We start from the raw sequence: 16,011 nt of genomic DNA, 5'->3' as shown, positions 1-16,011 counted from the left end.
CCAGTGTGAATTTCATCCAAAAATTTTCCCACCAGACAAAAACAGCTAGAGGAGAGTAAAAAAGGATAGAGGCCAAACAAAAACTAACAGAAAGGATAAAAATTCTCAGAGAAGAAATAGAGCAAAGGAAGCTTTCCCTAAGGCTAAGATAACAGTACAAATTGTACAACATATATCCAGGACAAGAATCAGATGAAGACCTGAAAAAATCTGATAAGTTAAAAACCAGAAATTCTAAAAGTCTACAATAAGTTGAAGAATATGTCAAAAAAAAAGAACCTTAACACAAAGCCAATCAACAGTAAAACCTTAGACAAGAAAGAGAAATTCACCTCCAGAGTAAACTGATTAAGATAATCAGATGCCCAGACATCACCAAAAAATTACAAGTCATACAAAGAAACAGGATGATATGGCCAGTAAAGAAAGCAAATTAAAACTTCAAAGAAATCACCTAAATCAATTCAAGAAGATGAAGAAAATATGGCTAAAGAGATAAAGATATTAGGAAGATACTATATGAGCAAAACGAGGAATTTGAAAGTATAAGTAGAAAAATAAAAGAAATTATAAGGATGAAAGACAAAATAGAACAGATTAAAAATATACTAGAAGCTCTTCCATCTGGGCCCAGAAGGATGCTGTGGCTGTGACTTTGCCGGCCTCACTATGTTTGCCATTTTCAATTTTCAGAGGCTGTTGACTTTAATCCTGTTGCTTTTATGTAGGTGCTTATAATCCAATTTTTGGCACCCACCCTCCTGGACAGAAATAAAACTGGACTGTTAGGCATATTTTGGAAATGTACTAAAGTGGTAAATGAAAGAGTCCTTATTTTGTAGTATGCTATATAGTGATGGCCTTGTATATTCCTATACATGAATAGCTTGGAACAATGTCAAAATTTAATTGGAATCAAATTTCAAAATAAAAAAGGATTTACATGTAGAAAATAACAAAAAGATTGGTTAACCTTTTCATCTCTGAACAATGACTGAGACAAATTTCTAGCTGCTGTTTTTATATTATGTTTATATTATTGGATGACTATTCTATATAAATAATTAAGATGAAAACAAACTCAGAGAGTTTAATATGTCTGTAACAATCGATCTGAGTACTGTCACTACAATATTACATTCTGCAAATGTCTTCTTGTGTCAGTACCAGTTGTTAGTAAGGTATCTCTAAGACACATAGAAGAAAACAAAATTGGTAAATTACTCAAGTTTCCTTTACTGTGATTTGGAAATGATAACTCTTTATAGAATGAGGAAAAAGAAGAAAAAGACGAACTAAAGGCATAAAACAGCAGATATGAACAGTAAGAAGAAAGAATCAGTAAATTAGAAGTATGACAATCAAAGTACCACAGACAGAAAAACAGAGAAAAAGAATGGAAAAAGTGGAACAGGGCCTCAGGGGATTGAACGACAGCATGAAGTACACAAACATACACTTCATGAGTGTCCCAAAAGGAGAATAAAAATAAAAAGGGCAGAAAGAATATTTCATGAAATAATGGCAAAAATGTCTCAAACTGTTATGAAAGATATAAATACACAGAATTAAGAAAGGTAACATACTCCAAACAATAAATTCTAACAGACCTACTCCAAGACACATATTAATCAGAAAGTCAAATGCCAAAGATGAAGAGAGAATTCTGAAAGCAGTAAGAGAAAAGCAATTCGTTATACACAAGGGATCTTCACTAAGACTAAGTGTCAATTTCTCATCAGAAACCATGGAGGTGAGGAGATAGTTATATGACATATATAAGGGACTGAAAAAGAAAACCTGCAAGCCAAAAATTCTTTATCCAGCAAAACTATCCTTCAAAACTGAGGGAGAGTTTAAAATATTCACAGACAAAAAAGAACTGAGAGACCTCATCAGAAAGAGACCAGACCTACAAGAAATACTAAAGGGAGTTCTGCAGGCTGAAAAGAATGGATGAAAGAAAGGAGTAGAGTATAGAAATGAAGATTATCAGAAAGGGTACATGAAAGGGTAAAAGAAAGATAAAAATAAGATGTGACATATAAAAACCAAAGGACAAAATGGCTGAAGTATTTACTGCTTTTACAGTAATAATACTGAATGTTAATGGATTAAACTCCCCCATCAAATGGCACAGATTGGCAGATTGTCTAAAAAAAAAAAGTATGATAAAAGCGAAAGTACTTAAACTCTGTCTACAAGAGACTCACTTTAGACCCAAAACACTAATAGCCTGAAAGGGAAACACTGGAAAAAGACATTCCACGTACACAGCAAACAAGAAAGAGCTGGGGTGTTCATACTAATATTGGACAAAATAGACTTTAAATGCAAAACTGTCGTAAGAAACAAAAGAGGACAATATATTAATAAAAGGTGCAATGAACCAAGAATAAATAACAAACATAAATATTTATACACCTAATCAGGGTACCTCAATGTAAGGCAATCACTGGCAAAACCGAAGGGAGAAACAGGCGACTCTACGGTAACAGATGGAGACTTCAATACAACACTGATATCAATAGATAGACCATCTAGACAGAGGATCAACAAGGAACCAATTGTTTGGTAATATGACAAATGAACTAGACTTAACAAATATATACAGAAAATTTCACCTGAAAAGAGTAGGACATACACTCTTCACAAGTGCCCAAGGATCATTTTCAAAAACAGACCACATGTTGGGTCACAAAATAAGTTTCAAATTTTAAAAGATTGAATTATTATATCATATAATATATATAATATATAATTATTATATTCAGAGCACTTTCTCTGACTATAATAGAATGAAGCTGGAACTCAGTAACAGGCAGAGGACTAGAAAATTAACAAATCTATGGCTAAAGAAAGACAGTCTTAAACAATCAGTGGATCAAAGAAGAAACTGGAAGAGAAATCAGCAAAAATCTGGAGGCAAATGAAAATGAGAACACAACATTTCAAAATTTATGGGATGCAGTGAAGGCAGTGCTGAAAAGAAAATTTATGGACCTAAATGCCTACATTAAATAATAAAAAGAGCTACAATAAAAGACTTAATGGCACACCTGAAGGGACTAGAAAAGGAAATGCAAGCTAATCCCAAAGAAAGCAGAAAGAAAGACAGAAAGAACAAAGATTAGAGCAGAAATAAAATTGAGAAAAAAAAAATGAACAAAACCAAAGTTGTTTTTTTTTTGAAAAAAATCAGTAAAACTGACAAACCCTTACCTACACTTAAAAAAAAAAAAAGAATATGCAAATAAATAAAATAAGAAATGAGAGGGTGAACATTACTACTGAACACAAAATTTAAAAAGGTAATAAATGGATACCATGAACAATTATATGCTATACAATCATCTTCAAGAATCAAAGCTAAGGGGACACAGTTAAACAGTTTCAGGTACATCCCTCCAGCCACTCCAAAGCACCATAAACTAAAAAGCAATATCTATATAATGCATAAGAATAACCACCAGGATAACCTCTTGACTTTCTTTGAAATCTCTCAGCCACTGAAATTTTACTTGTCTCATTTCTCTCTTTTCCCTTTTGGTTAAAAAGCTTTCTCAATCCCATGATGCCATGTCCCGCCTCATCCCAGGAGTCCTGTCCCATACTGCCAGGGAAATTTACACCTCTGGCAGTCATGTCCCCAACAGGACAGAAAGAGACTGAGTTCACCAGCCGAACTGGCTTAGAGAGAGAGAGGCCACATCTGAGCAACAAAAGATCTTCTCTGGGGGTGACAGGCATTATTATAAATAGACTTACCTTCTCCTTTGCAGGAAAATGTTTCACACAGGTAACCCCAAGATCAAGGGCCCAGTCTATTGAATTCATTATTCATACTTTCTGAGATAATATCAGGAACTTCCCAGAGGGAGAAGTTCAATATTTCCTCCTTTCTCCCCAGTCCCAAAGGGGACGCTGCAAATGCTTTTTATTCTTTGCCCAAATTATTCTGGGATATATTGGGGTATCACACTAACCTGTACAAACGAGCAAAAGCTCAAGTCCTATTCAAGATTACATGTAATTATGGTGTTCAAATAAACTGACCATACAAGTTAAATTAGAGAATGTGCTACTCAAATAAAAATTTTGCATGAAATAAACATCCCTTTCTTTGACTTCACACAGAACTTGAACTTTTAACATATGGACAATACCATCCTTTACCCTGTATTCTGATTTACCTTAGTACTATCCAAATCAGGTTCATTCATATCTCTATTTGAAGACTGATCACTTCAACTTTTTTAACGGTTGCTGTATGAGGTAATGCTGACTTTCATAGTTTCAGTGCTCTAACTCAGGGGTCTCATACGTGCCCAAAGTTTCAGGGAACAAGCAGGTTATACACAAATAGCTCAGTATCTCAGAATTTAGAAATAACAGAACTCCTGAATGTATGTGACTACTGTAAGAGCTTACAATTCAGGACCTCTCATAATAGGCCCCAACCAGATAGCCCATGGTCTCAACTTCAGTTCTCTGAGTTTGTATATTATAGTTATTCCATATGAGCGAGGCATGATATTTGTCTTTTTGTTTCCATTTCATTCAACACACTGTCTTTAAAGTTCATTCACCAAGTTGTATGCCTCACAACTTCATTCATTCTAGCAGCCACTCATAGCCCACTGTATGTATACACCACAGTTCTCCTTTGCTTCCCCCTGTTACTGTACTCTTAGGCTGCCTCCATCCATTGCGAATCACGATCAATGCCACTATAAACACCAGCGTGCAAATATCCATTTGTATCCCATTCTCAGTTCCTCCAGGTATATATCTACAACGGGGTTTTAGGATCGTATGGCAACCAATCCCTATCCTCCTGTGGTACCGCCATGCTGCCCATCAAAGGGGCTGTACCTTTCAGCTTCCCTACCAACAGTGAATAGGTACATCTCTTTCTCCACATTTTATCCAGCACTTATTTCTCTCTGTTCATTTTTGAACAGTTTTATTCACACATCATACAACCCAACCTAAGTAAATAGACCTGCCTTTGCCATAATATTACAATCTTACGGCTGACTAGACCCTAGTTTGCATTGATTGTATACTTTCCTGTATACCATCAATTTGCCACACCATGCAATACTGACATTCATTTGTTCTGCCTCATGCGAAAACACTTCTATATTTGTACCTTTAATCATCATCATTGTCCACTCTAGGCATTCCTAAATTATATTGTCTCAGTCTTTATCCTCTATCTTTCTTTCTGGTTTCATATGTGCCCCCAGCCCTTCTCCCTCAACCATACTCACATTCAGCTTCATTCAGTATACCTATATTATTGTGTTATTGTCAGATAGTATTGTGCCATCCACTTCTGAAATTTTACAATCAGCCCTGCTGCACAATCTGTATTGCTGTGTTCTTAGCTTTAACTTTCCAAGTCTACTCATTAATATTAGTTCATAATTGTAGACCATACAGTTTTTGTCCTTTTGTTTCTGGCTAATTTCACTTAGCATAATGTCTTCAAGGTTCATCCATGTTGCTACCTGCTTCGTGACTTTATACTGTCTTACAGCTGTGTAATATTCCATCATATGTGATATCACAGCTTGTTTAACCACTTATCTTTTGATGGACATTTGGACTGTTTCCATCTCTTAGCACTGTAAATAATGCTATAAACATCAGTGTGCAAATGTCCATTTTCGTGTCTTTTACCCATTTGTATTTCTTCTGAGAAGTGTCAGTTCATGTCTTTTGCCCATTTTTAAACTGGGTTGTTTGTCTTTATCTGTTCAGTTGAAGAATCTCTTTATATATGCTGGATACTAAACCCTTATCTAATATGTGGTTTCAAATATTGTCTCCCATTGAATAGGCTGACCTCTCACTTTTCTGAAAAATTTCTTTGATGAACAAAAGTGTTTAATTTTGAAGCGATCCTATTTATTAATTTCTTCTTTCAATGCTTATGCTTTGGGTGTAAGGTCTAGGAAGCACCTCCTTCTAAAAATATTATGGTCTGGGCTCTAATGTTTAGGTCTTTGATTTATTTTGCATTCATTTTTATATAAGTTTTGAGATACAGATCTTTCATTCTTTCACATATGGAAATCCAGTTCTCCAAACACCATTTATTTAAGATGCCACTATATCTTATCAAACTTCAATTCTCCACAGATGAGAGGGTCTGTTTCTCAACATTCAAATAGATTCCACTGGTTAGTATACCTATCTTTATGCCAGTTTCATGCTGTTTTGGACACTGTACCTTTGTAATATGCTTTAAAGTCAGGTAGTGTTGAGACCTCCCACTTCATTTTGCTTTCTAAAGATATTTTTAACTATTTGTGGCACACTACCCTTTCAAATAAATTTGGTTATTCATTTTTCTATTTCTACAAAGTAAGCTATTGGGTTTTAATTGGTATTGCATTAAATTTATAAATCAATTTGGGTAGAATTGACATCTTAACTATATTTAGTCTTCCAATCCATGAGCACAGTATGCTCTTTCATTTATTGAGGTATTTGTGATTTCTTTCAGCAATTTCTTGTAGTATTCTGTGTATCCTTCCTTTGTATCCTTAGTTAAATTTACTCCTAAGTATTTATTCTTTAGTTGCTATTGCAAATGGAATTGTTTTCTTAATTTCCTCCAAAAGCTTGCTCATCACTAGCATATAGAAACAGTACTGATTTTCAAGTATTCATCTTGTAGCCTGCCACTTTGCTATTTTCATTTATTAGCTCTAGTAGCTTTGCTGTATAGATTTTTTGAGAATTTCAACATATAGTATCATGCCATCTGCAAACGGTGAAAGTTTTACTTCTTTCTTGCCAATCTGGATGCTTTTACTTCTTTTTCTTGTCTAATTGCTCTGGCTATAACTTCCAGCACAATGTTGAGTAACAATGGTGAAAGTGGGCATCTTTGTCTTCTTCCTGATCTTAAAGGGAAAACTTTCAGTCTTTCCCCATTGAGGATGATGTTAACTATGGGGTTTGCATATTTTTCCTTGATCATATGGTTCCTTGATCTTATATCCCTTAAAGTGACCATGTTGAGGAAGTTCCCTTCCATTAATATCCTTTTAAGTGTTTTCACCAAAAAAGGATACTGAATTTTGTCAAATGCCTTTTGTGCATCATTCAAGATGATCATGTGATTTTTTCTGCTTTGACTTATTTAGGTGGTATATTACACTAATTGATTTTCTTGTGTTGAACCAGCCTTGCATTCTGGGAATAAAACTCAATTGGTCAAGGTGTATAATTGTTTTAACGTGTCACTGGATCCAACTTGTACATGTTTTGTTGAGAATTTTTGCATCTTTATTCATTAAAGAGATTGGTCTATAATTTTATTTTATTTTAATATCTATCTCATTTTGCTATTAGAGTGATGTTGGCTTCATAGAATGAGTCAGGTAGCTTTCTTTTGTCTTCTATTCTTTTGAAGAGTTTGAGCAGGATTGCTACTAATTCTTTTTTGAATGCTTGGTAGAATTCACATGTGAAACCATCTAGTCCTGGACTTTTCTTTTCTGGGAGTTTCTTGATGACTGATTCAATCTCTTTACTTGTAATTGGTTTGTTGAGGTCATTTATTTCTTTGTGTTCATGCCTTTCTAGGAAGTTGTCCATTTCATGTACACTGTCTAGTTTATTGGCTGATAGCTGCTCATATCCTCACATTACCTCCTTTATTTCTGCGAGGTTGGTGGTTACATTCCCTCTTCCATTTCTGATTTTATTTATTTGCATCCTTTTTTTTTTTTTTTTTTTTTTTTTTGTCAGCCTAACTAAAGATCCATCAATGTTACTGATTTTCTCAAAGAGCCAACTTCTGGTTTTGTTGATTCACCCCACTGTTTTCATATTGTCAATTTCATTTATTTCTGCTCTAATCTTGTTTCTTTACTTTTGTTTACTTTGGAGTTAGTCTGTTGTTCTTTCTCTAGTTCTTCCAAGTGAACATCTCATTCCTTGAGTTTTGCTTTGTTCTTTTTTTAATATAGTCATTGAAGGCAATAAGTTTCCCTCTCAGCACTGCCTTTGCACCATCCCATAAAATTTGATATGCTGTATTTTCATTTTCATTTGCCTACAGATATTTACTGATTTTTCTTGTAATTTCTTTCTTGACCCACTTGTTGTTTAAGGGTGTATTATTTAGCCTCCATATATTTGTGAATTTTCTTGCTCTCTGCCTGTTATTGACTTCCAACATCATTCCATTATAATCCGAGAAAGTGTTGTGTATAATTTCAAACTTTTAAAATTTATTGTGACTTGTGATCCAGCAAATAGTCTATTCTTGAGAATGATGTATGGGCACCTGAGAAAAATGTGTATCCTACTGTTTGGGGTGCAATGTTCTGTAAATGTCTGTTAAATATAGTTCATTTATCATACAATGCAGAATCTCTTTCCTTATTGATCCTCTGTCTAGATGTTCTATGCATTGATGAGATCAGGGAATTGAAGTCTGCAACAATTATGGCAGAGGTATCTACTTCTCCCTTCAGAGTTGTCAGTATTTGCTTCATGTATTTTGGAGTACTCTGGCTGTCTCTGTGCATAAATATCTATGATTATGTCTTCTTATTGAACTGTTCCTTTTATTAATATATAGTGTCCTTCTTTGTCTCTTCGGTTTTACATTTGAAAACTAATTTTTCAGATACAAACATAGTTAACACTGCTCTTTTCCAGTTGCTGTTTGCATGAAATAACTTTTCCCAACCTTTCACTTCCAACCTATTTCTGTCCTTGGGTCTAAAGTGAGTCTCCTTTAGACAGCATACAGATTGGTCCAGTTTTTAAATCCATTCTGCCAATCTATATTTTTTGATTGGGGAATTCAATCCATTAAAATTTAATGCTATTACTATAAAGGCAGTACTTTCTTCCACAATTTTGTCTTTTAGATTTTATATGTCATATCTAATTTTTTTCTCTTTTTACCTTTACTCCAGACCTCTTTCTCTCCTGTCTTTTCCTATCTGCCTGTAGTGTTCCCTTTAGTATTTCTTGTACAGCCAGACTCTTAATCACAGAGTCTCTCTGGATATATTTTAATCTCTCCCTCAGTTTTGAAGGATAGTTTTGCTGGAAATAGAATTTTGGGTGGCAGTTTTTCTCTTTCAGAGTCTTAAATATATATACCAATACCTTTTGCCTCCATAATTTCTGCTGAGAAATCCACATATAGTGTAATCAAGCTTCCCTTGTATGTGATGGACTGCTTTTCTACTGCTGCTTTTAAAATTATCTCTTTGTCTTTCATATCTGACAATCTCATGAGTAAGTGCATTGGAGTATGTCTATTTAGATCTATCCTATTTGGATATGCTGCACTTCTTAGATCAGAAATTTCATGTCTTTCAAAAGAGATGGGAAATATTCAGTGATTATTTCCTTCATTAGTCTTTCTGCCCCTTTTCCCTTTTCTTCTCCTCTTGGGACACCCATAGCATGTGTATTGTGCATTTCATGTTGTCGTCAATTCCCTGAGACCCTGTTCATATTTCTCCATTCTTTTCCCTATATTTTCTTTTGTGTGTCAGATTTCAGATGTCCTATCTTCTAGTTTACTAGTCCTTTCTTCTGCTCTTCAAATTTATTATTGTAGGCTGCTATTGCTTTTTTTTTCATCTTTTCTATTGTGCCTTTCTTCCCAAAAGTCCCATGATTTGTTTTTTCAAAACTTTTGAGTTCTTCCTTATGTTCACCAGTATCTTCTTTATATCCTCCTTCAACTCATTGATTTGATTTTTGATGAGAGTTTCCATGTCTGTTCGAACTTCCTGAATTAGTTGTTTCAGCTCCTGTATCTCATTTGAAGTGCTGGTTGTTCCTTTGACTGGGTCATATCTTCGATTTTCCTAGTACGACTCATTATTTCTTGCTGGGTCTAGACCTCTGATTTCCTTAATTAATTCCTTAAACAATCTGGAGGCTGTTTTTACTTTACCTAGGGTTTTCTTGCTGGATGATTTTGTTCACTATCTGTTGTTTGACATTCAGTTCAACTTATTCTAGGGTTCTGGCATAGGTTCTATTTAAATGATCATAATTTTACATTTCTTATTTTTCTATTTCTTTCCATCCATATATGGAGCTTTTTAATCAAGAAGGGTCTCCTGTTTTATTGACCCCAGTCAGATTTTCCCAGACCAGACAGGCCCACGTCTCAGGAGGAGAGAGTAGCCAGCATCATTTTTCCCTGAGGGTGAGGCCCATCACATTGCCAAACTTTCTTATGAAGTCTCTAGACCCTGTGCTTTTCCAATCCTGCTCAGCATGTGCCACTTGTCAGTCCACAGCTCCCCACCAGCAAAAAGTGACAGGGTGGCTTTAATTTCAGCAGACTCTCCCTGTCAGTGGCATGGTTGAGAAAGAGGATGAGATAGCAGATGGGCTTTGACTGCCTCTGTTTCCCAGCTCCTATGACCTGAATTCCCTGAAGGAGGGCCTCCACTTGAGCTGAGTCACACACTGCTTTTTTTGGAAGCTATGCTTGTTAGGAATTAACTCCTTTCACCTGATTAGTTATCTTGCCTCACAGACATGCCTTAGTTCTACCTCTATCTGGGACAGTGCTGGAACCTGAGAGTGCTTGCAGTTCCATATAATTCACTGTTAAGAAGTAAAAAAAAAAAAAGCCAAAAGCCTTTTCAGAGTTGGACCTTGCTTCTTGGTTTTGCCAATCAAGAGTCTGACTTGGTAGATAGCTCTGTTTACCTCCAGGCTCCATGTGCTCCCCTCTCTTGGGGTCCAATCCCTCCACTCTACCAGCACTCCATGCTATCCAACTAAAAAAGAAACCAGTTTTCCATCCCATTTTTCCTCTGCCAGTCCTGCCCCTTCCCCACTTGGGCAAAAAAAAAAAAAAAAAAAAAAAAAAAAACCCTTTCTTTAGTGCTCACTCCCAGTTCATGTGTGTTTGGGGCCTGTTCCCAGCTGTCAGAAGCTGTCAATCTATTCCAGCAACTGGAGTCAGGTTGAGCCAAGACCTTGCCACTAGCAAAGTCTATCTCCTTTCTCCCTGGGAACAAGTGCACCATGCCTGTGAGGTGGGGTATTGGCCTCCATGGCTTGGGAGACCCACAGTTCTGTGTGGAATCTTAGCCACTCCACCCGCCCCAGACTGGTACACACCATTTGTCTGGTAACTGATGTCCCCCAGCAGTTGTTCCATACAGTTCCTGGCTATTTACTAGCTGCTCTGGAGGACGAAGGACATTCCATACCTCATTATGCCACCATCTTGCCCCACCTCTACTATACATTAATTTTAAGTCATTATGCAATTAGAACCTTTCATAGAAAAAGGTTCATGAGACCATCTTTTCTTCTTGTTTAAAGTCCACACAGTAAGTATAGGTTAGATAGTGTTTCCATATATGGCTGCAACAATATCCACCATCCCACATCTTCTTTATGATATGACCTTGCCACTCACCCATGAAATGGCAGAGTCTTCCTCTCCAGATAGAGATAGACTTTATCAGGCTGATACCATGACACTATATAAGATTTGAGGCCAGACCTTAAGAAATATGCAGTTTCCATGTTTTGCCCTGTAGTAGGTAGATTAGATTATATACCCCAACAAAGATATATTCTTAATCTTAATCTACATTGCTGCAAATGTGAAGTCATTTATAAATAGGACCTTTGGAAGATGTTACTTGTAGTTAAGATATGGCCAAAGTGAACCAAGGTGGACTTTAATCCCTATCACTGGAGTCCTTTATAAGCAGAAGAAATCTGGACATGATGACTCAAAAGGCCACAGAGAGAAGATGGAAGTCAGCAAAACCTGGAAAAGCAGATACAAGGAGAGAGAAAGATATCACCTTGTGAGGGGACATAAAGATGCAAGCCAAAGAACTCCAAGGATTGCAGCAAGCTAGCAAGAGAACGCTACAGGCTTCAGGAGAAAGCATGGTTTCTTTGATTTATAACTTCTAGTTTCTGAAATCATGAGATGATAAATTTCTGTTATTAAGCAGCCAACTGTGAAGCTTTTGTCACAGAAGCCTGGCAAAGTAATATATCACTCATGGAACCTAGCCAGTAAGAAAGTCAAACACCACTGAGAACACCACACCATGAGAAAGCTCAAATTAGATATGTGATCAGAGATAAAGGGATATAAGCTATTGTGTAGAGCACCAGCTGTACACCATATGATGGGGGCAATCTAGGCTCTTACAGTCATACTAGTGCTCCAGCTGATACAGCAGGCAAATCACAAGTGACTGCCAGACAATCTGCACAACTGTGAAGAAATTTTCGTTTAAGACACTAATTTTGGTAGTGCATTATTACATAGCAACAGACAACTGAAACAAGCTGTTAACAAATGTGCTGAATTAAATTCATTAAAATATTCTGCTTAATGCTTACCTTGGTGTTCGCCATGTCCACAATATACTGGTCTCCCTTAATACATTCCATTACTTCAAAACCATCTCTATCAATCACTTTGGCCTGAGAGCTTCCAGATACAACAAGAATCATGTCTCCTGTGTTACTATACTGTAGTGACTTGATCTGGTGGCTATTGGAAAAAGAAAAAAAAAAGAAAGTACCCTGGTGAGATATTAACTTTCAGTTACATTTAGCACTGCCAGGGCAAAACAAAAAGGTCACAACTGCAGAAGTTAATTCAACAAATCAGAAACCTCATCCTTAAGTAGGCCCTAAACACCTAGTAGTTATCCTGTTAGCTCTCTTCTCTCACTCACCACAACAATCTCTTATAATCTTCTGTATTCAAATTAAATCTCCAATCCAATCAAACCTCCCTTTATCTATGATTAACTCTGTCTACCCTTTCTCCTAAGAAACTCATAAGAACAATTTCAACTTCCTCCCATTAATGCTATAAACTTAGCTGTACCTGAACTTCTCTTTTCTATTACAATGATAGAGGTGAAGCTCCTCCCAGCCATGGCAAATCTTACCATCCATATTATAAATCTCACCCATAACAGTCTCCTAGGAACTTTTATTGAAGATCATTTCTCTCTTCCCCTTCACAGCTAAGCAGTTTGAAAAAATTTTCAACCCTCCTCATTTCTCCCTTCATTATTCTACTACTATAGACTCCTTTCAATCCTCAACACTTCACTAAATCTGATCTTGCCATAATGACTAGTGAATGTGATATACGCCCCCCAGATCTCCCACCTTCAGGACTGAGGAACTCATTCCTCCAGCTTCCAGGATTTTACCTGCTGATGACTAACAGCTCAACTCTCAATAATTTATCTGAGTTATAGAGAGATGGCCCACCCAAAAGCATCTTACTCTAATTACTTTGGATTGGGGGTTGTAGGGTAAAATGATCCAGCATAGTGCCTCAATCTGGGCCATTTCTAATGGGCTATTTTGGCTTCAGAGCTCCCAGTGTGAGAAACTACATGGCAACTCAATTTTTCCACCTTCATAGTGCTTTTTCCCATGTACCCTTATCACAGGGGTTGATATCAGAAGTATGCTCCAATAAATCTACATGCAAATCTTAAAGTTTCAAAGTGTGACTTCTGGGAATCTGAACTGAGACAATTAGTATAAAAAGTGGTCCTATGCCATTTCTCAGAAAGTAAAATACAGAATCTTCCATATGATCCAGCAATCCCACTTCTAGGTAAACACTCAAAAGAATTGAAAGCATAGATACAAGCACATATTTGCACACCAATGTTCATTCTAGCATTATTCACAAAACCTAGAAGATGGAAGCAACCCAAGTGTTCATATGAAATTATTAGAATAAGTAAATCAATAGAGTCAGAAACTAGAATACTAGTTACTAGTGTCTGGGTTGGATTTAGGGAATAGGGAGTTAATGCTTAATCGGTACAGAGTTTCTGTTTAGGATGATGGAAAAGCTTTGGTAATGGATGTTGGTTGAGTGCAGCACAACAAAGCGAATGTAATTAACAATACTGATATACCTGACCGTGCTTAAAACGAGAAATTTGAGGGTGTGTATACGTTACTAGAATAAAAATTTAAAAAACATAAGTACAATACAGTACTAATGTAAACTATGAACTATAGGTAATATTATAATAATAATAGTATTGTTTCATTAAAAGTAACAAAGGTACCACACTAATGCAAAGTGTTAATAATAGGAAAAACTGTGGAGGGGGAGAGGGGTATATGGGAACTATGTATTTTTTGCACAATTTTTCTATAAAACTACAATTTACATAATACAAAAAAAGTTAAAAAAAATTAAAGTGTTCTTAGGAAGCTGGCTCCAAAATGGAATTTCAGACCTGCATCAAACTGGCCCTGTAGCAATGAGAACTCCATAACTGATTATAGAAAGCCACTGACATACTGTTTCAGTACAACTGCCACTGGCAAATGCAACATTTCAGGCATTTGAGAATTACAGGAGAGGTGGTAATTATAAGGACTATGGATAGTTGTTAGGGGCAATCAATGCAATGGAGAAAGACAATGGAAGCTGAAGGTGATTAATCACCAATTAAAGACCACAGTGTAAAAGTCAAAGGACTTCTCTATCAATACCTAAAGATAAGGTACCCAGTGTAGTCATTAACCTGGTAAGGGATCCTTTTCTACCCCTATTAGGAAGGAAGACCAATAGCAGTTCATATTCATATGGGACTGATAGCAGGATACACTTAAGTGTTTGAACCACTGCTATGTTAACTTTCCTGCCCTATATATTACAAAAAAAGTACCAAGGGAACTGGACCACCTGAAACATACAAAGAATATCACATTATCTTGATGGTAACATGTAATTCAATCAGGTGAGCAAGAAGTGGCAAATGCACTGGTGAGACACATTTTCTCCATAATGTGAGAGACTGAGCCCAGAAAAGACCAAGGATCTGAAACAAGGAGATGTGGGGAAAACAGACGTACATGGACAAATATACAAAAGGGGACACCAAGCTCTTTGTTTAACATGTTAATGCACCAAGAAATCAACTAAAAAAGAGGCACTGAAACATTACATTGTCTAACTTCTGTTATCATCCACCCAATACTAATGTGAGAGGCTTGCGAATGAAATAGCTGTGCTGGGGGACAGCTGAGAAGATGGTGGAACAGACTAGGTCAAGTTCACCCCTGCTCCAAAGAACAGGTCAAGTTCACCCTGCTCCACAGAATAGCTAGAGAAGGGACAGAAAAAAGACTGAAGAGAGATTCCAGGGTGTAAGTGACCTGCAAGGGTCTTCTACCCCACAGAGGGAGGCCCTGGTTGGAAAAGCAGAAAAACTGAAGCACAGAGAATTGGAGACCAGATAGCTAGTGAAAAGAACCTAGCACGTCTGTTTCCAGACGGAGACCAGGAGACATCAGGAATGCAAGGACAGGGAGACAGGGACAAAGAAATATTTACATGCCCGAAGACAACAGAAGATCAATAACCTATGAAGATACAGGCAGATACCGTCCAGTCCAATCACCAAATTAAAACACTGAAGGAGACACAGACATTGGAACAATTAATCAAAGATGTTCATATAACTTAACTAAATAAAATCAGTGGCACAGCTAATGACACAAAGGAGATCACGAAGACACTAGAAGAGCATAAAGAAGAATGTGAAAGAATAAATAGAAAAACAGCAGATATTACACAGATTAAAGATGCTGTAGACCAAATAAAAAATACATTAAAGACTCACAACAGCAGATTTGAAGAAGCAGGAGAAAGAATAAGTGAACAAGAGTACAGGACAACTGATTTTGAACATACAAAAGATCAAATGACAAAAAAGATGGAAAATTTGAGTTGGATCTCAGGAAAAAGATGGACAAAACAAAGTGCAAAAATATAAGAATCAATGGTGTGTCCAGTGTGATGCCCCGATAATGTGAACAGTGAATAAAGAAGTATTTGCAAAATCCCCTTAGTAGAATGGCAAGAAAAGGGGATAATTCAACTTCCCCATTTGGGGAATTCCTGATATTCTCACAAGCAGTGAGAACAACCAAATCAAAAGGCCAAGTGCTCAAACTTCGGATTTT

At 36.5% G+C, this 16,011-nt stretch overlaps 1 protein-coding gene across 5 annotated transcripts in view; it reads right to left on the bottom strand.

Moving 5' to 3' along the window:
- WDR70 (WD repeat domain 70) overlaps positions 1-16,011 on the bottom strand; it is a 516,692-nt gene that overhangs the window by 272,982 nt on the left and 227,699 nt on the right. For all 5 annotated transcript variants that reach the window (XM_077117003.1, XM_077117005.1, XM_077117006.1 and 2 more), the window contains one exon: positions 12,391-12,544. In XM_077117003.1, the coding sequence (XP_076973118.1) occupies positions 12,391-12,544 (154 nt within the window). The remainder of the gene's footprint in view (positions 1-12,390; positions 12,545-16,011) is intronic.

The sequence above is a fragment of the Tamandua tetradactyla genome, chromosome 9 (genome assembly GCF_023851605.1).
Source record: "Tamandua tetradactyla isolate mTamTet1 chromosome 9, mTamTet1.pri, whole genome shotgun sequence".
Classification (NCBI taxonomy): domain Eukaryota; kingdom Metazoa; phylum Chordata; class Mammalia; order Pilosa; family Myrmecophagidae; genus Tamandua; species Tamandua tetradactyla.
Note: the sequence above shows the minus strand (reverse complement) of the source record. Positions and strands in the feature narration are given on the sequence as shown.